This window comes from Patella vulgata, chromosome 6, assembly GCF_932274485.2.
Source record: "Patella vulgata chromosome 6, xgPatVulg1.2, whole genome shotgun sequence".
NCBI classification, from domain to species: domain Eukaryota; kingdom Metazoa; phylum Mollusca; class Gastropoda; family Patellidae; genus Patella; species Patella vulgata.
The window spans coordinates 17,615,265-17,639,415 of NC_065884.2; the positions used below are offsets into that span (position 1 = coordinate 17,615,265).

Here is a 24,151-nt window from a genome sequence, read left to right on the forward strand (position 1 = left end):
AAAATTCAAATTTTAGTAGATGCTTCAATTTTGATTGGCTGAGAACTAAAATCAATCTAATATTATCCAATTACTAAAATTTGGATTTAATCTTAAGGCCCCAGACCTTTAAACATGCATTATGCAAGAGCAAAATCTGCTTATTACAAGTCTTTCTTTAGGCCTGAAATGTTATCTAAATTATCAATTAGACATTAATTAACTTATCAAGACCATAATAAACTCTCGATGTCAAGGCTAGCCTTCATTGTTGGCTGGATTAGATTCCTATATGCCGCTAACAGCTATTGATAATTAAATCAATAAAAGTGGATAATCAAGACTATGCTGTTTATATTAATGATTTTAGTAATGATGACCGAGACTATGCAAAAATTTCACCCGCTTCTTTCTCGGCTCATAGTGGACCAATTTGACTGAAATTTTCAGCAAATTACCTTAACACTATCTAGTTTTTAACTATTATAGCGAGAACTACCATCTCTTTATCTTATCTCCCATAATGTATCTTTAAACCAAATATTATGCATTATGCTGGCCCCCGGATCTGTTCACTTGCAATGTCATGTCCGGGTTTTGTTTTGTGTGTAGTGCGATCCTCCTACACTTACTAATTGAGATGGCCTGAACATCAACATGTCGATGTGTCACAATAGTGACATGCAAATACATTTTGTATAAAACAGACTAGCAAACAATAACACACTAGAAACATTAATTTTTTTTTTAAAAAGTTAAAGAAAAAAAATCTGATCTGTAATTTCACGGGGTATAGTTCATGAGGACATAATTAAATGGATTGTGTGCCATTTCATCACACTTATTTCATAATTTCATTAATTTAGCGGGATGATGTGTTTGTATTCCACCAAACACTTTCTGTAAAATAATTATTATGTTTTGCCAGACATCTTAATGAAATATTTGCATGACATTGACAGTGAACTACATACTTACAGTGTTATATAATTGTTGTTTTTCAGGTTTTGTCGTGGATGTAAGATAGAATGTAATAGTAGTTTATTTAATAGTGCTGGATCGTTTGTGGCCATTGATTGGGAACCCACAGCTTTACATCTCCGATATCAAACAACTCAGGAACGGGTTAGTATGTTTCAATATTAGAAGAGATAATGACCTCGAAATATAACGATATTTATTTATTTTATGCTTTTTTTTGTATAGTTTTGGCTCTATACTTGAATTAGAATAAGAACTCTGTCAATTAGAAGAATTATGGCTGATTTTTATTGGCACTGTCAATTTAGCAGAATTATAACTGATTTTGTTGGCATTTAATCACATGATGTAAGTTAGCAAAATATAACTAAAAGAAAAATTACTTTATCTACAATGAAGTTGTTGCCAAATTTCAGGAATAATTCAAAAAAGTACTTTCAGAGTTATTGCCCTTGACTTATTTTCATGGTTTTGTTTCACAAAACATCAAACAGTTATATACATATAGTGGTTTCTACAGTGATGTTTTAAATTCAAAGTTAAGGTGACATTGTGTTTTAGTTAATGAAATTTTGTACCACCGCCATCAAAGAGAATTATTATCCTTGGCTTTCACTAGATTTATGACCTTTAAACCTTATACACTTTGTTTCGTCTAGGCAGTTAATTTAAATGGAATCAAAGCTAACAATAAATTCTTCTACTGTACTTCAAGTTCAGTTTTTCGACTGAAGTTAATATTTTATTTCCAGAAAAAAGGCAGTTTTATGTATAGTATTGAGCAGGGCGTATAGTCGGTCATTTTTTAGAACGCACTACGAAAACATAGCAAACTAGAACTGCGAAGCAGTAATGACGGGTTTCACCGGTGCCACGTTACCCTTGAACTTATGTCACTTACGGTACCAATGAAACCGTTAAACAGGTTTCCACATAAGCATTGCACACATGAAATAAACAACCAAATCCAGCAATCAATTCATTTGCTACATGTCAGTGATCCTGTCAAAATTACATTACTTCCGGTGATAATGAAAATGTTAAATTGGCTTATGAAATCAGAAATAGCATCATCACATGGTGAAAATTTTATGTAAATCCTATAATAATTGCCACCTTTATAGACCAAAAACCTTGAAAAATGACTTGTAGAAAATCGCCTATTTCTCTGCAACCGTACAAGTTAGAAACCATTTTGAGGTATCTGTATGATCGAATGAGTTTATTCTATTTGTTGATTGGAATCAAATATCATAATTTAAAAAACATTACAAATCTGATTCATTTGAATAAAATATCTGTTTTGAAGGCTAAAAATACAGTTTTTGCCAAAATGACGTTACTCCCGGTGATAATGAAAATCTTATATTACTTGTATGAAATCGTAAATGGCATTATGTATCACACAGTGAAAATTTCATGAAAATCGAATAATAATTGACACTTTTATTGACAAAAAACCTTAAAAAGTGACCTGTTGAAAATTGCCTATTTCTCCGCAACTGAACAAGTTAGAAACCATTTTGTGATATCTATATGATCGTAAGGGTTCATTGTATTAGTTGATTTGAATCAAATATCAAAATTTTAAACAAATAACAAATATGACTCATTTGAATAAATTACTGGTTTCGAAGGCTATAAATACAATTTTTGCCCAAATTACGTCATTTCCGGTGATATTGAAAATGTTAAATTGGTTTGACCTAGTTAAAATTGACATTACACATCAAATGGTGTCACTTTTATGAAAATCGAATAATAATTGACTCTTTTACAGGCAAAGTAGCGTAAAAAGTGACTCATGCATAATTGCCCATTTCTCGGCAACTGCGCATATTACAAATTAATTTTCACATACATTCTCTCCGTATAGATTATTGCTACGAGTTTATGAAAGTTACGAAGTAATATTTTAAAATATGAAAACGCTGGATGGGTTGTAAATAGCTTAATTTTACACCTTTTTTCACCTTTTAATCGAAATAGCCCGAAAACGGAATCGAAATTAAAAAAACTGGTCCCAACATTTTGTGCGCCTTTAAAGGGCGCACAATTTCAGTTATACCAGATTTGAAAAAAATAATATTTGCTTTCGAAAAATGGTACCTAACTGTCAAAATTGTAGTTTTTTGTCAATTTACGCCACTTCCGGTGCCGACAGATAACACTATTGGTAACAAAAAAAATGACAATTGAGACAACGGACATATGAACTTTGTTTTATACAAATCGAACAATAAATAATTAATCTAGGACTGAAAAACTGAATTAGCCAATGGGGGCCAAGGAAAATTACCGAGACAAAAAAATTTCACATTTTTGCCCAAGTAAGAGGACTCGTTATATTTGTGTAAAACACGACTAAAAAATATTCATAAATAAAAAAGTTTTTTGTAAAAATTTAAATTTTCTAAATTTAGCGCCTAATATCTGCGAAGATTTGCCGAAAATCAAAAATCAAAAGTAGCGTAGCTATGTGCCCCGTCTCCGGCTATGCCAAAATGCATCGAAAGTTAAAATCCAATGATTATTGTTAAAATTACTGCAATATTTCTAAAAACGATAGCTTCGGTGATTTCGGACATTTCGCATTGTCGCAGAACGTTCAAAATAGCTTTATCCTCTAAGTCACACCCACTTTTCCGATAAAACCGAAGAAATCGTAACGATCCGACAATCAGTTGCTGAGATCTACTCAAAACAAAAGAAGAATAATAATAATAATAAGAATAATAATTTTAACAAAAACAATAGTGTTTCACACAAGCTACGCAGTGTGAAACCCTAATTACATTCATTTTTTGAGATTTATATAAATGGTAATTCCAATTTGTGTGCATTTGGAATGATTTTTTCAGTATTACTATTAGATTCCATTGAATCCTGGGTTTAGTGATAAAGTGTGTTTAATTTGTTCTTCATACTCATGGCATGTGTTTCTGTATGGGTGGGTAGTGAGGGTTAACATGACTCTTAACATTGTTACAGTGAAGCCCCTCATCTAACATATACAGGGAACTTGCTATAACACAGTATAAGTGTAGTTAAAGTGTTATAATAAAACCCCCTCGGTCTAATATATACTCTTCAAAAAAAGTAGGAGATATTGAAATGCAAATACCTCTGCAGGTTGCGATATGATAAATAGTCATGGTAATTTGACATGCTTTGAGAGTATGTTCACAGATGAAGAACTTACTGCCCCAACAGGAAGAGTTGATGAAAACTTCCGCGTGCTGGTTTATCTATCCATGTTTGCTTTCTTAGCGGTTCTTACATTAAGATTTACTGCTTAGCGTATCTTTGCTTTAGTGTGTTACGTTTAATTTAAAAGGGAGACGTGTTCAGATTACCCCAAATCGTGATTGGATGGTTGATTAGGAGCGTGCCACGACGAATTGCTGAATGTCTGAGGATTGGTGGAGCAATTACTCATTATTAAGACAGAAATCAAAAACGTCCATTTTCACTTTTGACGGTGTATCTCTTTGCGAGTGAAATGGGAGCCGTCAGATAAGTCGCCCATATGAACAGTTTATGTTCATGTGTGGGCAGTTGGCCTGCTATTAACATACACTGGTTACATCTAATAAAAACAGCAGTGCATTTCCGCAGTTTTGTATTGTTTCTGAATATCCCCTACTTTTTTTGAAGAGTATATAAGAGACTTGCTATAGCACAGTATCAGTTCACCCCAACAACAGGTTTGGTCTAATATAAAGGAGACAGTGGTTGAGTGGTCTGACCTGTGTGCTTTAGATCATAAGGTCTGTCATTGAGTCAAGTGGTGTGATTTTGGTTCAAAGCTTGTGTCTAGTGGAGGTTAACTGTCTGAGTGTGCCATTTATCACACATCTAGGGGGGTTGGATGGTCGAATTTTTAGCACGTGCACGCGCTGTATCACATGGTCTGTCATTGAGTTAACTGGCGGGGTTTCGATTCCCCGGGGGATCACGTGGCTAAGTGGGTAAGACGCTGGCTAGCTAGCCTTGAGGTTGGGTGTTCAATCCCTGCATTGGCCGAGAAAGTTCATCCAGATTTTCCAGTGTGGTTTCCCCTTGTCAGTGATGCAGGACAGAGGGCCTGACAAGGACAGCTGTCTAGTCGTTCGGATGGGACGAAATTCCGAGGTCCCGTGTACATATTGGCGTGCATGTAAAAGATCCCTTGGCAGGTGGAATTCGATATAAGAGTAGGCTGTAGCGCCGCAGCCCGGGCAAAATTTCCCTCATAGCACACTGTATGGCGTTTGCCCATCTTCATTAGCCCAGTTTAGGAGCAGAACAGTAGGACGTTAAACCCCATTTCATTTCATTTCATTCCCCGTTTGTACTAGGGTCGCCTGTCCAACCTCGTGGGTTTCTCCGGGTCCTCCCACTGCTAAAGACCCCTACGCGCAAGCAAATTATTGAAATAAAAAATTGAACCATGTGTTAGTCCCGAAATGACCTATTTTGTGTCAAGTAGACGTTAAACCCCATTTCTCTCTCTCTTATCCACATCAGCAACATGGTATTATTATTGATGTTAATAATGTTAATATGGATTATGTTTGTAGAATTTTTTTAGAATAGTACCAATGTGTTATTGTTATCCTCTTTTTTCTTCTAGTTTTATGAAGAACACGGTAGCGTTGAAGAAAGTCGAAGAAAGCAAACCGAACCTATAGATTTAGACACATGTTTACAGGCATTTACGAAAGAGGAAGAACTTGGAGAAGATGAATTATATTATTGCTCGAAATGTAAAAAACATTGCTTAGCTTGTAAAAAACTAGATATCTGGAGACTGCCACCCGTACTTGTAAGTTCTTCAAATTTATTATTTTTGATGAGAATTTTAAGAGTTTATCTGTTGTAGTTTTCAATCCTGAGGCTAATTTAGTTTAATTAATGGTAATTTTAACACTTTCTTGTACAGCTGTTTGAACTTAAAGTTAATTGGTAGCGATAATAATTATTGGTTATAATTTAATGTAGCTCAGTAAGTAAGACGCTGGCTTGCTAACCAAGGGGTCTCTGGTTCGCTCTCGATATTGGCCAAGAAAAGTCCTGTGCAGTTTCTCCTTTGTCAATTGTACATGACAGTGCCTAGTCGTTTGGATGGGACAAAAAATGAGGTCCTGTGTACAGATTAGCGTGCATGTAGAAGGACCCTAGCCAGTGGGAATTTAAAAGTAGGCTATAGCACCACTGTCTGGGCAAAATTTCCCTCATAGCACACTGTATACTCGTCTTCATTATCCCAGTCGGTGCAGAAAGGTAGGACGTTAAATTTCATTTCATTTCGTAGTCTAATGTTCTGATGTCAGATAAGTTGAGAAACACACCAGACTTATTATGTTAACATTTTAGTCACATGCTATTTAAGTTAATCTTTGGAAAAGTTGGAATTTCAGACCATGTTTTATACTAAAAATGACCAGTACTAGGTAAAACTGTCACTAACTGTCATCCCGATGGCTTATTGTCTGCCAGCTTGACTTAGGGAGCGGTTGTTATTTCTTGATCGAATTGTTTGTCGGTTTAGGGAACATTGAGGAGTTTATTAAATGTGCAACAGACTCTGCAATTAAATGGCGGAAAAAGAAATTGGCAAAAGATAATCCAAGAATTTACATAGGCTTCAATATGTATGGCAAATGGACAGTAAATATCGACAAATACATTCTGAAAATGTGCCCTCCCTTAATCAAGTTACATGACAAACATGGCTTCTAAAAATAGATTTTTTATATCTTTGGGTATTTCCTCATAAATACAATGTTTTGAATGGGATTTGAAGCAACTTTTTGATGATTAATTTGTTTGTACCTGTTTTTAGTCCAAATATATCATCAAATCACCCAGATTGGTGTGTGGGTAGCTAAATCTGTCTATTGCAGGTCTTACTTTACGCCTGAAATGTTATCTAAATTATTAAATAGACATTAATTAACCTATCCAGACCATAATCAACTCTAGATGGCATCGCTAGCCTGCGATCTTTGGTGCATTATGAGCCGATTTACTGCATAACTTTCCTTCACGATTTAACGATTAAATGGATAATCGAGACTATGCTGTTTATCGTACTGACTTTAGTAATGATGATCAAGGCTAGGCGGAAATTTCAATCACTTAGTTCTCGGTTCATAGTGGATCAATTTGAATGAAATTTTCAGCAAATTGCCTTTACATTATCTAGTTTTTAACTATTATAGTGAGAACTGTCAACTCGTTATCGAATCTCCCCAAAATGTATCTTTAAATGTTTATTTATTTATTATTCTAAGAAACAGATACATTCATGACAAAAATACAAAATGGAATGCAAACTATTATTGACTTCAAGAGAAGAAAAAAGCTAAATTTCTAACTATTTTAGTATTCTGCTCAAATGATCAAGGATGAAAGATGGGGGGAAATATTTTCAATTGGCTCAATTTTAGACAGATTTTTTTCAAATTTGGTTGAAGCATTGGGCTCTGGAAGGACACCCTATTGATTTTCAGCTTTCCCCAACTTAATTGTTTCTGGAGTTAAAGCATCCAACTTATCTTTTTAGATGATAAAGCTGCTGTCTATGACAAAGGTTGTTTTTTTTGTGACACAGTTGCTGTGTGGGCATATATATATATATATATATATATATCTTTGTGTGGCTATCTTCTGTCTTGTATCAAGTATAAATTTTGTTTCTTTAAGTTGATTTTTTTTATGACAGTTTTAAGCGCTTATCAATTTTTATAAGAAATTTGAGCACAGCTGCGGGCAGCTTCCTGAAATTGCTCATTTTAAGACCAACAAGTGTAATTATCAGAGGCTAGAGTTTATTTCAAATTTAGGGAAAATCGAGTTAATGATCTTCTTGAAATGTCTAACATGCAGTAGGAGATCTATTTCAAATTTGATCAAGTGTTGAAACCCATTACAAATCTTTGAGTCAAACAACCTCCAGAAAGCACATCCTGTTATCATTAATTCTATTACTGACAGCCATGTATTTACTCTGGTTTCTTTTTTTGGGGTTTAATTTCATATTCCAGTACCTTCCCTTGGGCTTTTTGAACTAAGTAGTAAAAAGCAGTATTTTGCGATATTCCTGATTATAATTTAAAGGGGCTAAACCTCTAACTCAATTTTCAATAATATTTAAATAAAGACACGAATTAGAATTAAATATTGGTCCATTTCAATCAATATTGATGTTAGAATCCTTGAGTGTCATTTAGTGATTGAGCACATTAAATGATGCAACACAATTTATATGGAAAACAATTACTGGTTTATACACATGTAGCATGATAAGTATTCTCTTAGTAAACTATAAACGTACTTATGGAAAACATACTTATGGAAAGCTAGCTTGTAAACGTTGAGAGAATACTCTACGAAATTTCGCCTAAATAAATCAGTAGCTGTTTTCCATAAATATGTTTATAGTTTATTTATCTGCCCAGTTACTAAATGCCACTTAAAAAATATTCTCTTAGTGTTTTGTTTGTGCTTGAAAACGATAAGAGAATACTTGTCGAAACGTCGTACTATATGAGTATCAACAAGTAATTGTTTTCCATATATATTGTGTTGTGTTTTTTGATATTGATGTTGTGTATATTGGCGTGAAAATATGGGATCATAATAACCAAAATTTAAGAAACAATGAACATTTTATGGTCAGTATTCTATGGATTCGGGGGCCATTTCCAATGGACAAAGAAAACCATATCTTACAATGCGGAATTAATTATAGAACGGACTACACAGGCATAAATAACTGTTGTTCAATTTGGACTGTTCACATATTTACCGAACATAATTGATTAGAAATTGCAATAAATGTTTTTAAAATTGAATAAAAAAAATGTTTTTAAAATTGAATATAAATCTCTTTCATATGACATCAATATGTGCTTTAAATATTGTGCATTAATATAGTGGTTTCAAACATTGTGCGGTTACGGTTCCACATTTACATGTGGCAAGGAGTGTAGGTTCTCATGCCAATAGCCTATCTTTGTGGGTTTCTTCAGGTACTCTGGTTTTCTTTTACTGCTGCTATTTGAAGACCTCTAAATTAACTTTGCTGGTTTAATAGATGTCAATTTTAACACTACTAGCTATTCACTATATGGCTAGAAGGAGGAAATGAAATGAAATAGGGTTTAACGTCCTACTACACATGGTTCAATTTTAATTCATTAGTTCGCTTGCGCGTAGGGATCTTTAGCAGTGAGAGGAAATCCATGGGGTTGGACAGGCGACGTAATCCTTGTCACGTACAAGAGAGAAATCAAAACAATCGCTACTTGACTCAATGACGACCTTATGATGCAACACACATGCGTTAACCATTTGGCCACCCAACCCCCCCGATTTACTTCAGATTAGCAAAGATATTTTTTCATTCCATAATATTAAAATTTTTAGTATTATCACAAAAATTTCAACATAAAAACTTAAAATTGAAGTATCTTTATGGTGTTTTAAAGTTAAATTTTTGAAATTGTAAGTTTATGGTATACATGTAAATTGCCTGAAATACAAGTTCTCCAGCTTGTCAACTTCACTAACAGGGGGTTGGGTTGCTGAATGGTTAACCTGAATAATTTAAAAGGCATTATTTTTTTATATAGAAAATAGGAAGACAGTCTTATCTTGTGTAGGTAGAACCAAAAGGATATAAATAGGTTGTATGTATTACAGGGGAAAAAATCGTTGAACTTTAAACATATCAACAATAAAATGTAATAACAAAAAGACTCAAAGAATTGTTTTGAATACGATAGATACATAATTATTTAAATAACATGATCTTAAGATAACGAGTTTACTTCAACTGTAATGGTGTCAGTTAGTCTGGATAAGGATTCTGCATCTTGTGTTATGATATATCTTGTGCAAACTGCAATTAGCTGATATTGACTCATCCAGATTAAAGTATAATAATGTAAAAGTATACAAAAGAGGAGTTGGAACACATCGGGACTATATCTTATCATAACTGCCATCTATACCATACAAAAGTTCTTAAAGCCTTGTTCCATTTGAATTCAGACAGGCTGTTTAGTTGCATCATTTTTGCTAATATCAGAATCAGTCTTGAAAAGCTTGATTATTTGATTTTAATCATGGCATTTCTACTTGTGTGTCCTCCGAGATTAAAATGTATTGTAACTAGTTTCAGTCAGTTAGTTTAATATCTGCAAAATGTTTTTAAGTTTTTATCTTTCAAACACGTTTGCTCTCTCCCAGGTATTAATTTTGACATAGAAATCAAGTTGATAAGTAAACTATATTTCTAAAACAAAGAAAATGAAGGGGGGGGTGCCCAAGTTCAGATTTTGTCGTTGATACCGTGTGGTTGAAAGGTTTTTAATCTTATAATCCAATGTAATTCGATTGTGCGTCTATTGGTAGTAGAAGTATATAGCTCAGGGTCTGTCCCAAGTTGTTTAATTATTTGATAGTCAAGGTTTCGACTGGAATGTCTCAGTAAATAGAAAGTGGGAGGCGACTGGGGTGTCTATCCTGTGGGTAATATCAGCGTAGTGTTCCTTCAGCCTAATACAGAACAGTCTTTTAGTTTCGCCTACATATTGCTTGTGACATAGATTACAGGTTAGAATGGAATATTACATTCTTGCTGTGACAGGTCCAGTTGTTGGGACATTTGTACGTTTTGCCAGTTTGAGTAGAACAGAATGTGGTCTGTGGTTTGAGTGTTTTGCAATATTGCCAATTAGGTAAGTTGCATATAGACTCTAGGTATGCGTCACTTTTTCCGCTAATTTGAGGTTTTTGTGTGTGATTTTTTATGGTGGCTGAGGTTAACAGATCTTTTAGGGAAGGGTTCCGTCTAAAAGCTGGCAATTAAAATCATTTGGGCAGAAAAATATCTGGCCTGTTCTATCTCTTACTAGTAGTTTTTCTGGTCTAATTTGCTACAAACATCACAGCTTCATTTGACACATTGTTCGATTGGACGTTTTTTTCGGTCCCTTGGAAGTTAAAAAAATCTTGCTCTTGTGAGTGAATCTTTTAGATTAGGATGCCTTCTAAATGATGTGATTGGTTTATTGTCATAGATCGTACGACACATTTCTGGACCGGATGATAGATGCTGTTTCTCTTGAATAGTGGAGTGATTAAAATCTGTTCTAAAAACAAGTGACTTTCGTTTTGAGAAATGATGACTATAGTCTATTCTGGTCTTTCTCAGAGGAATCTGGGAAGGCTGCTGGCAGCATGATAGATTTCAAATGCAATATTACAAATTATTATTTTCTTTACTTGATAAGCATATATGTGACCTGTGGTGGCAAAATGAGTCGGAATGCACAAAGTCTAATAATGAACTATAGACAAAACAAGTGTAAATATTGATTTTGATCGAAATTGAGATTTTCACAAAAATGAGTCTATAAATATAAAATGTATCGATCAAAATAGCAATAAAACATTTTAGCACACCTTTATTTGGACGTTTTGTAAGAGTACCTCTTAATAAATCTGTCTTTTTTCTTAAAATTCTCAGGCTCAAGCTGATGATAGAAATTTGATTTTGGCAATAATTTGGCGGGGGGGGGGGGGGGGGACTTGCGACTCTCTCTCTGAGAAGTGGCAGAAAACCCTTAAAATTCTGATTGTGTATAGATTGCCGTTGAGCGTTAACCAAAACCATGTACTGTAAATTAATCAACAAGCAGATCGATCGTGTCATGGAGTAATACCAGATCAATTGTCACAGATTCATGATTATAGTTGATTGATAATTACCAGCAATGATAAGGCCACCGACAAATCATTATTCCGAATAATTAATCTAAGCGGTGATTATTTGATATCTGGTTTCATAGTCCTAAATGGAAATAAACCAAATGGCCAATAATTTTCGTTTTGAAGAGAATTTTACTGTGGCTTCATATGGCATGCAAAGTATACAAGCATGCATAATTGGATATGATTGTTTCAAATTCTATTATCCCCATGGGTACGAAAAATGAGGATAACCAACAAGTCAAAAAGCACTGATTCTCAAGTCCGCCATTACACCACGGTCAAAATTTCACAAAATTGAAATTTTTATCATTCAATCAGGGATTCATATTTGGAATCTTGATACAGTTAAGGTACTTGAAAATAACAATAGACCTATTGTACATGCAAAACCTTATTTTAATTCAGTTGTGTGACAACTCCTTTGATCAGGAAGCTAAACTTGATTACCCAATCAACGATCTTAATCTCATGACCACTGGCACTAAGATTCTAATTAATTGACCAGATTAACTGAAGTTATTCTCACCAAAGTTATAATATAGAACATAGATTACTAATGTATGGACTATCCTCATTTGTTCTAAATTATAACACTATCATAGTAAATGTGAATATGATGTTTTGTTACGAAAAGAGTTCATTGCGTGAGATTAATATTATTATTTTATTATTATTACAAAATTTATATAGCGCCCCTTTCACAGATGTGTTCAAGGGCACTTTACAGTGTAACAAAATTATACATTCAAAAAGTAAATAACATCAAAAATGTTAAAAATACATTAAATAAGCAATTATTTCTAAAAATACATACAAGAACGACAACAGACAAAATAATAGGTGTTGAAATTTTGTTATAAGCCTTTAAAAATAAGAAAGTTTTAGTCTGTTTTTTGAAATTAACTAGTGATGATGAAATTCGAATATTAAAAGGTAATTGATTCCATAAAATAGGTTCTTGATAACTAAAAGAATTTTCCCCCGTAACTAGAAATATTTACAATTTTTTGCTTTGGTGCTAAATTATGAAGGAATTTAAAAGTTAAAAGTAAAATCTTAAAATCTATTCAATATTTAATGGGCAACCAGTGCTGCTGAAAGAGAACAGGGGTTATACTTGTATATTTATTTGTCAAGGTTATTAATCTAGCAGTAGTATTTTGAATTCATTGGAGTTTGTTAATAAGTTTAAGGGGTAAGCCAGCTGATAGAGGGTTAAAATTATCGAATCTTGACGTCACAAGGGAGTTGATAAGAGTTTATCTCTTGATAAATAGTTTCGTATTTTTCCGATATTGTGAATATTAAAATAACAAACTTTAGATAAATGATTAACTTGTGCTTCCATATTAATAAAATTATCAAACATCGCACCAATATTTCGACTAAAAACAGTAGAGTTAATCTCACAATCACCTTTAACAATGGATAAGTTAGAATGTACATATTTATTTAATTGATTGATATTTCTAGTTGGTGAGAAAATATATATAAACATTTTTTTTATATAAAACAAATGTCGGGTCAAATTTTTACTACACTTTTCGTCTTCAGCACCCCTGAAAACTTAAAGAAATTGCAAATAAATGACGTACCATCATCTTTAACTAGCTTTTTCTCAAAACTTACTTTCCTTGCTTGGACAGCTTCAAACAGACACAGCTCAGTCAATGTTTGGCCGATTTAAACCAGCCATACATCACTTTGAAGGTATTGATGGTCAGATGGAGAATGTGAAATACAATAACTCAATTTCCTCATTGCGACTCAGTTTGCCAGCACGGGTTACATATGGTCATTTTTAAGGAATTCAAATTCAAGAGTTCGAAATTAATTTTTTCCAAATCCAAATATTTAATATATCAGTACCAATAATACAATACGGTACTAATATGCTGACTTCACTTGTACATGGCATAAAATCTCAAAATGGTTGGATTGGGAAATCCTTTACATGGATAGGAAATAATTTTAAATTTTTTTAAAAATTTTTTTAACATCACCATTTATAGGTCTGAGAGTATAGAGCAGCAGGGCTTTCATTTCAGTCTTATTTGGTAGTCTTGACTGACTGCCAGTAAAATTGACAGGCTTCAGAACTTAACGATCAGTGAATGTAATGCCATGAAATTAGAATATCAATAGATACAAATAATTATATTTTCATGTGGACACCCCTGTCCGTCTGGACGTCTGTCAGTCCGTCTGCAATTTGTTTGTGGACACTCTACAGGTCACAATTCTTATCCGATTTTGACAAAACTTGAAATATAGATATTGGCATGTATCAGATCGAAACTTCATGCATTATGGCCCCTGATTGTATGCAAAAGCACGTTTTTAGCTTGTGGACAATCTAGAGTTCACAATTTTCATCTGATTTTGATGAAACTTGAAATGCATGTTTATAACCCAAAGATCTTGTTTCCTTTCGATATTTGCACATATCGAATCGTAGCTTCCTAGATTATGGTCCCTGATTGTATGAAAATTCACATTTTGAGCTTGTGGTCCCTCTAGAGGTCACAATTATTACCCTATTTAAAAAAAGTTCGAATAGATCACCGTTCCACTGTAATGACGATTGAGGTAGAATTTCATGAAAATCGGACCAAAACTAGTGTAAATATGGTATATCAAGGTTGTGGTACCATCTAGAAGCCACATCCGATTTTGATGAAATTTGAAATGTATCTTTATAACCGAAAGATCTTGGTTTCTTTCAATATTCGTGCATATCGGATGGTAACTTCCTGAATTATGGCCCTTGATTGGACGAAAAATTGCTTCTTTTTTTTTAAGCTTGTTCTCTATCCATCTCTTGCAAACTGTGGGCGCGTATCTTGCCTGGCAACCGCTGGTTATATTGGCCCTTGATTGTACGAAAGATTGCTTTTTTTTTTAGCTTGTTCTCTATCCATCTCTTGCAAACTGTGAGCGTAACTTGCCTGGCAACCACTGGTTATATTGAAGAGCACTTCGAAATATATTTAGAAATATATTTTAGAAATTTGGAAAATGCTAAAAATTGTATAAACAATTGATCTTCTAGCAAATTTTGAATTGAAAACCCTGATATAAAGTACTAGAATTGTATTCTGCTTTACAAAATGAAAGGATTTTGTCGATAAACTCTTGAACAAATTTATCTAAATTGAATTGTGCACTTGATAAAATGTGACTTTAGCTTTTTGTAGTTTTATAAGATTTCATGCTCTGCATCACACATCTCTTTAATTCCCAGTTTCTGTTAAGTTTTTTATATAAGAAGAAAATGAGGACATCTGGAGATATCCCATTAATTTCTTTATTAAGGATAGTAACTATTGGGAAAAAAAATGACTAGACTTAAAGGAAATCATTCTTAGACTATTTCGACCAAGTCTCTCCCAAAACAGGATTCCTATCCCAATTACTCTATATGTATTAAAGCTGCTGATTGTTGTTTGAATTTTTGGGAATATATATCATTTTTCATAGTTTAATTGATTATTTAACATTTAATTAACAAAACAGACCAAAATAAATGAACTGATTTGAAATGGGGTTTAACATCCTACACAAACCAAAATATCAACAATGATGGATATTCTCCTGGCTTCGATTCAATCAGATTAAAAAGATTTATCCAAGATATATAGGTTGTGCTTGCAGATGACATTGATGTTGGGAAATGTTCATTTCATCATATTTTTGTAAATACTAAACGGAATTGAACCATTTTAGACTGATACTCCCTGTAGAGATTCAACATCCACAATCAAGTGATTTGACAATTTAACCCAACAATTAGAGATGCTGCTGGCAACAGATCCATCTGATTAAAATACAGAGCTATATTTCGTTTCGTTTTTTTTATACTTTCGATGGCCTACCCTACATGAAGATCTGACAAGTTATAGCGATAGGTCACGTCAGGAAGACCGACTTTTGACCTATGACGTCAGAAATTTGATTACCCAATCAACACTGATGTCACTAGTGGATTACCCACGCAGTTCCAGGCAAAAAAGGTCGACAGACCATTTGATTGGCTGACCCCTCATTTCAAGCAGAACACGAGTTAAATAACAAATCTTCCATATCCAAGTGTAGTAAAGACAAGTAAAACGAAATTTTGAACTATAAAAACGAAACAAAATAGGATCTGTGTTTTAACCAGATTGGCTACAGATGACATTGATGTTGGGAACTTTCTATTCACCATATCTTTGTTAATACTGAACAGAATTGAACCATATTCAGATGTTGAATTTATGTAGTTATTTTGTGCAAGGGATTTGAAATCCTTCAAAAGCCGATCAGCGACTTAAACATACATTATGCAAGAGATCTGCCTATTGCAGGTCTTTCTTTAGGCCTGAAATGTTTTCTAAAGTATTAATTAGACATTAATTAACTGATCCAGGCCTTAATCAACTCTCGATGGCATCAGATTTCTCCGATATTAAATAGATTAGAATGGTTCAGCGATACTTTGATTTAATCAAATATGGAGGACCGAGACTTAGCTTCGATCAACCAGTACGGTGGTTGAAATTATTGCACACGTCTGTCAAACCTTCAAAGGCTAATATCTTCACTTGCAATAGAGTAATTTGAATGAAATTTTCAAATTATTCATTTTACATCATCTACTTTCGAACTATTATAGCAAGAATGGCTAGTTCTTTATCTAAATCTTAGATAATGTATCTTTAATACTGTAAAACTTTTTTTTTTCTTGCAGATTATAAATTTAAAACGATTCCAGTTTTTAAACGGAAGATGGGTTAAATCTCATAAGATTGTTAAATTTCCATTTAAAGACTTTGATCCAACACATTATCTAGCTCAGAGGCCACCAAATCCTCAAAATTGTATCAGTTCAAGCGACCAATCAAAGAATTCCTTACATTCCTCAACACCCAATGGCACCACAGTTTGTAAATCTGATGGCATAAAATCAGGTATGTAGAATAATTGGATTATTTTTTAATTTAAATTTTTGAAATTTCTGCTCCACAGTTTGTAAATCTGATGGCATAAAATCAGGTATGTAGAATAATTGGATTATTTTTTAATTTAAATTTTTGAAATTTCTGCTCCCATGAGGTTGAAGTGAAGCAAATTAATCTGCTACCATATTAATGAATTGTATGTCAATAGATATGATTTGAGTCTTGACCGAATAAGGGGTTTTGGATGGCCAAATGGTTAGCATGTGCACGCTTTATTTTAAGGCCTGTCATTGAGTCAACTGGTGTGGTTTTGAATCCCCGGTTGTACATGGCAAGGAGTAGGGTCGCCTCTCCAATCTCGTGGGTTTTCTCTGGTTTTCTCCCACTGCTAAAGACCCCTACGGCCTACGCGTAAGTGAATTATTTCTCTCTTTGACCGAATAAAAAAAAATTGAACTTCGGCAACTAAAACCATGAAATTCTATAAGTGTCCTATTGCGATTCGTAATGATTGTAGCAAGTTGATCTAATCTGGATGGCGATGACAAAAAGAATATTTAGATCATAGCTGGTGAAAAGAGAAATGCAATTATCCGGCTTTAAAATCAATCATTGAAACATCGCTCCCAAATCTTGATAGTTCGAGAGCCTGACAGAAAAATGGTTGCTGAAAAATAACAATCTTGGAAACTTAGAATGACAGTGAAAATGCTTTAAAACCAATTGTGAAATTACGTACAAAGAAAATCAATTAATTGAATTGTTTATTTTGTGTAGGTTTAAAGAAATTATATTTATTGAATGAAAGTAATTGAATTGTATATTTTGTGAAGATTTAAAGAAATTATTTTAATTAGATTGTATATTTTGTGTAGATTTAAAGAAATTATATTAAATATGCATCATGCAAGAGCTAAATCTGCCTATAGATGGTTCCTGGAGATAGGAATTCCCCATAATTCTTTGTGTTGTCGCCATCTTGTATGGCAACTTGCTGTAACTATGTATGTTGTCCTTTTATTAGTACAGCACCATACAACACAGATTATCTTTTAAAAGCAAAAAAAATAAGAAATCATATAATAATAGGCAGGCACTATCTTACTGTGACCCCTAGTAATCAATTTTTATATGCCCACATGGAAATGTGGACATATATTGCCGTCGCCCCCGTCTGTTTGTCGGTCGGTTAGGCCATCCCTCCGTCGTCTACAACTTCTTGTGAACGCTTTAACACCAAATGTTATGATCCAATTGTTTTAAAATTGATAGATGTTGTTTACATTAGTGTGATGCAGAAGTCTATTTAATTTCAATAATTTCTTTTTATTACAGCTAGAGTTATGGCCCTTGTTTCACTTTGTTGAATCTTGTGAATGCTCCAACGCCAAAAGTTAACATCCGATCTTTGTGAAATTTATATGCATTATTTAAATTAGTGAAACAAAAAAGCCTATTGAATTTCAGCAATTTCCGTTTATTAGGTCTAAAGTTATGGCCCTTATTTCACTTTATTAAACCTCGTGAACGCTCAAACACTGCCAACAGTTATCATCTGATCTTTGTAGGGTGACCACCCGTCCCGCATTTCGCAGGACAGTCCCTCAAAATGTTTCCAAGTCCCATGTCCCTAAAACCAGCCAAAATGTCCCACAATTGCTCACACGGAAGACTTCTATTACAGTAATAATATGTGTGAATCTAGCCTCGCGATAGTCTATTTGAGTATTAGTCTAGTCAAAATACTGACAATCTTACCACAAATTCCTTTAGAACGTTTTTTGGGTACCAAGTTGTAGATGTAGATGACCTTTCCCTGTGCATCATACTGAAAATCCACCTGCGTGGTTCCCCTTGCCACTGGGGTGGGACAGGGGGCCTTGAACAACGTATACTCCTTGGCAGCTGGATTAGCACTGGTCTCAGGCAGAATTTCCCGCTATAGGACACGATAAGGCGTATGCCTGTCTTCATTAGCCCAGACGGATGTTAAACCCCATTTTGTTTACCTTTAACTACAACAACTACAACCGACAACACCACAGCCGCCTCCATACTCCAAGAAAATAAAATTGAATAAATATTTTTAATCCACATCTTATGTTAAAAAAAAATATTGTAAAGATCTGAACTACCAGTAGAAATCTCAGTTCTCAGACAATACATCTTCTAAAATCTTCAACTATTCACTTACAACTTGTAAAACGTGCTTTTTCGTATGCTGGACCTTTTCTGTAGAATAAACAGCCAAAGCCAATTATTGTCAGTGGGCCATTTCAAACAGAAAACAGTCGAAGAAGAGAGAGAGAAAGAGACGCACTATAATTCGATTGCACATAATGTCGTGAGCTTTGGGGGAAACCAGTGGAGCAGGAGAAAAGCCACGAGATTAGATGGCGAACCTATTCCTTGTCACATACAAGTGGGAAATCGAAACCACGCCAGATTACTCAATGACAGAACTTAACCAATCGGGCCCCCCCCCCCACCAACAGAAATAAATACTAGTATTTGTTACACAGTGAATCACAGCAACCGAGAATATTAGCTGATTACTGCGGCATTTGTCGTGACCAAACGCCATGCATTTCTATTTTATGTACAATGGAAGCTATTTGAAGACAATGGATGTATCGAATTGTTTTTTCCTTTATTTGAAGGTGGGGTTGGATGGTCGAATGGTTAGCATGTGCGCACTGTATCATAAGGTCTGTCATTGAGTCAAATGGTGTGGTTTGGATTCCCCAGTTGTACGTGACAAGGAGTATAGTCACCTGTCCAATCTCGTGGGTTTTCTCCGGGTCCCCCGGTTTCAACCCACTGTTAAATACCCCTACGTGCAAGCGAATTATTAAAATAAAATTGAACCATGTATTAGTCCGGAAATGACCTAGCTGGTATCGAGTAGACGTTAAACCCCATCTCTCTCTCTCTCTCTCTCTCTCTCTCTCTCTCTCTCTCTCTCTCCTTTATTTTAATCTATATTATATACTTAAGTTTATTGAGTATCATTTAAATTCGCTTTCGCTTTATGGTCTCTGAATTATTCAAATTCAAATATATCTATTGATGTATAACATGAAGGTGTAAAAGTATCTTGTATTATTAATATAGCATGGTGATCAATCAGGGAAAGTTAAAGATGCATTATGTAAGATTTAGATAAAAGGCTGACAGTTCTCGTAATAATAGTTTTAAAAATAGATAATGAAAGGGGAATATGTTGAAAATTTCAGTCAAATTACTTCATTTTGAGAGGAGTTATCGTCATTTACAGAATATAGTAGTCTCGATTGTCATTTTTAAATTAAATCACAAATCTGTTAAAAATCAAAACCGTCCGAAGTTCTGGAGAGTTGATCATGGGCCTGGTATATAAAAACATGTCACATTAATTATTTATATATACTATTCAAAAAAAGTAGGGGATATTTGATTTTTAAGTGTTATTAAAGTCACCTAATGAAACTGACGAAGAAACAAATGACAAAATGAAATGAAGTTCACATTCATCGATTTATTCCAAATGATCGTTAGACTAAGTAAGGCACAGACTGACCATTATAAGGGTAAAATGATACCCGGGGTCAAACAGCAAAGTTACCACAGCATCACAACCAAGTCAGTAACGGGTAAATCCTCCTCTGTTTGCCAAACAAGCATTGATCCGACGTGGCATACTCCTAATGAGACGTCTAAGGTCATTTTGGTCCAGATTGTCCCATTCCTGTTGCAACGCAGCAGCAAGTTCTTGGACATTGGCAGGACGTTGTTGACGTTGACGTAACCTCTGTCCAAGCATGTCCCAGACATGCTCGATGGGGGAGAGGTCGGGACTCAGTGCTGGCCAAGGTAATGTGGTGATGTTCTGTTGTTGGAGGTAACCTGTAACGATCCTGGCCCTGTGACATCTTGCGTTGTCATCCTGGAAAATGAAACGGCGGCCATGACGTAGTGCGAACGGCACAACATGGACTGCCAAGATGTTGTCCCGGTAGTACTGGCCTGTAACACACCCTGCAACAACATGTAAAGCCGTTCTTCCAGCAACAGTGATGCCTCCCCACACCATAACAGAACCACCCCCAAACGATCATGTCTGATGACGTTAACGTCTTGGAAGCGCTCGTTTCGACGACGCCACACCCTCCTACGTCTGTCCAAAAAATCAACAGTGAACCTTGACTCATCTGAAAACATCACATTGCTCCAGCGTCGATTATCCCAGTGTTGACGATCCCTACACCAAGACGTCTTGCCTGAATGTGATGATCTCTCAAACAAGGGATCACGCGAGGACGTCGGGCGCGAAGGTGACCCCTATGCAGTCGATTCCGAATCGTCTGGCCACTCACTCTCACACCAGTGTCTGTTTGAAGACGAGCGCTGATCTGATTTGCTGTGATGACACGATTTCTCAAGGCCAAGGTACGGATAAATCGATCCTGGGCTTGAGTTGTCGCCCTTGGTCGACCTGAGCGTGGTCTGTCCTGTACAGATTGTGTATCACGGTATCTGGACCATAGCCGCTTATGACAGACTGAGAAACATTCATCGTCCGCGCCACAACCGCCTGTGTTGTGCCGATCTGTAGCATGCCAAGGGCACGTAACCTTTCATTTTGGGTAAGCCGACGCATATCAAAATTTGTTTTCTGGTCACTAAAACAATTAAATTGATGTTTCCACCCTTGAATTCAATGCCACAATGACTGTAACATTCAAAGTCAGAGTCGTGCAAATCTTGGGTTGGACCCCCATGATGATCCCAAGCATCACCTGCATTCCATGCGGTAGCTATTGGTGCGTTTGGGCGTCACATGTAACTGGAAATGTTTATTCTGTTAGGTTCTATAGTGACTTTTTTCGTAGTCATTTGCATATTTTAGTATTATGCCCCCAAAATCAAATATCCCCTACTTTTTTTGAATAGTATATAACATTTGAGGTCAAAGGAACGATCTTCAATATGCAAATTTAACTATAAAAAAATGCATCTTTAACCAGCATAACATCCTTTGTACTCAGTTATTATAAAATCTCAACACGTTTTACAACATTTAGCATGATTAAGCTTTAGCGAAAAGATCTCAAAACGTTTCACTACCTTCGGCATGATTTAATTTTAGCGATAATCCATTAATGTACATGGATGATAATTTGGCAGCCATTCAACTTCACGTATCCTTTGAAACGGTTCAGTCACAAAAATTAATGATTTATATATTTTGTTTGAAAGAGGTATTTTTACAAAGATGGTCAACCCTAGATCTTTGTTAAATTTTTGTGCATTATTAAAATTAGTGAAACGAAGAAGCCTATTGAATTTCAGCAATTTCCATTAATTACTTCTAGAGTTATGGCCCTTGATTCACTTTGTTGCACTTTGTTGCACCTTTGAACGCTCTAATGCCAAAAGTTATCATCTTTGTGAAATTTATCTGCATTATTTAAATTAGTGAAACGAAGGAGCCTATTGAATTTTAGCAATTTCCGTTAATTACTTGTGGAGTTATGGCCCTTGTTGAACCTTGTGAACGCCAAAAATTATCATCCGATCTTTGTGAAATTTATATGCATTATTTAAATTAGTGAAACGAAAAAGCCTATTGAATTTCAGCTATTTCCGTTAATTACTTCTGGAGTATTAAGCTTTGTTTAACTTTGTTGAACCTTGTGAATGCTCTAAGGCCAAAAGTTATCTGATCTTTCAGAAATTTATATGCATAATTTAAATTAGTGAAACGAAGAAGTCTATTGAATTTCTGCAAAATCCGTTTATTACGTCTAGAGTTATGGCCCTTGGTTCAATTTGTTGAACCTTGTGAATGCTCTAACGCCAAAAGTTATCATCCGATCTGTATGAAATTTTAATGCAGCATTTAGATTAGTGATACCAGGAAGCCTATTGAATTTCAGCAATTTACAATAATTATTTCTAGAGTTATGGGCCCTGTTTTACTTTGTGAACCTTGTGAACATTCGAATGACAAAATTAATCATCCGAACTGTATGAAATTTATATACATTATTTAAATTAGTAAAACAAAAAAGACTGTATAATTTCAAAATTTTCTGTGAATTACTTCCAGAGTTAAGGCCCTGGTGTCAGTTTGTAGAACCTTGTGAACCCTCGAACGACAAAATTTATAATCTGATCTGTATGAAATTTGTCTTGTAAATGCCCCCAATTACCTACATAAGAATAAATATACAACAACCCTTTTCGACTGCTCGGACGATTTAGCTGCTGTGAGTGTATGTTTCGTTGCCTGACAACCTATCTTTTCATTGGTTGAAACATATGTCTGATTTGTCACTCCAATCATATCTCATGTACTAAATTACAAAATGGCTAGCGATGTCAATAACACTTCTTACTTCAATACTCGTCGCTTCAGCAACTAACTCTTAATTATCCAAGTCACACATTATCCATATAGGTAAACAAAAACTCTTAAATTGATTTTATCATTATGAATATTGGGATATAAAATAGTATTATTTTTGGGCATTGGCATGACGAAAAATTCTCTCTATGCTGCAGCTTAGCAACTCGGAAGATTCATGCAAGTAGTACAATACATAACCTGAATTCACGTGGATTCCTCAACGTAAAACATGTACCCAAATCCAATGCTTTAAATGTAAAATAAAGACGTCTGATTCTAAAATATCCGTAATTAAATATCAAAACACGACATTGATGCACCTCTACCTGTACGTATGGCACTTATTCTATTATTGGGAGCCACAGTGGCTAAGTGGGTAAGACGCTGGCTCGCTAGTCTGGAGGTCAGGTGTTCGATTATAGAAAATCAGTTTGATTACTTGATACTTTTGAAAAAGATAAATGTGCAATTAATTAATATGTGTCATCTATTTATTTTTGGATTTTGGCGGGGGGACATCAGCCTCACTGTTGTACTTTAGTAGCTAGTTAAACAAGATCTTGCCATACGAAATGGCGGACGGTGCATTGTGGGTAACTTGCGTAACGTCATAAGAAAACCCTCTATTGCAGGTCTTTGTTTAGGCCTGAAATGTTACTAAATTATTAATTAGACATTAAAGACACATTCCCGCATACAAACTTTGTGATTTGATGATATATTTGGACTAAAAACATATTCTATCAAATATTTGCTTCAATTCCCTCTCAAAACTTTGTATTTGCCGGGGATACCTATAGCTATAAGTAAGCTGTTGTTAGACGCAATGTCTATCAACTTAGCTTCATTGTGGGAGGGTCAATTTTTCAGAATGTATTTATCATTACTTACTGTCCATTTACCATACATATTGAGGCCTAAGTAAATTCTTAATTATTTCTGTCAACTTCTTTTTCCGCCGTTTATTTGCAGAGTCTTTTGTACGTTGACAACCCTCAATGTTCCCCCTAAACCGCCTAACCATTTGATCAAGGAATTACAACCGCTTCCTCACTTAAGCTGGCACACAATATGCTGGCAGATAACAGTCGGG

At 34.8% G+C, this 24,151-nt stretch overlaps 1 protein-coding gene across 1 annotated transcript in view; it reads left to right on the forward strand.

Annotated features, from left to right (window-relative positions):
* The window catches only part of LOC126824228 (ubiquitin carboxyl-terminal hydrolase 32), a 173,493-nt gene that overhangs the window by 142,203 nt on the left and 7,139 nt on the right, over positions 1-24,151 (forward strand). Inside the window, exons 29-31 of the mRNA XM_050553417.1 lie at positions 984-1,104; positions 5,576-5,767; positions 16,457-16,676. Of these exons, the coding sequence (XP_050409374.1) occupies positions 984-1,104; positions 5,576-5,767; positions 16,457-16,676 (533 nt within the window). The remainder of the gene's footprint in view (positions 1-983; positions 1,105-5,575; positions 5,768-16,456; positions 16,677-24,151) is intronic.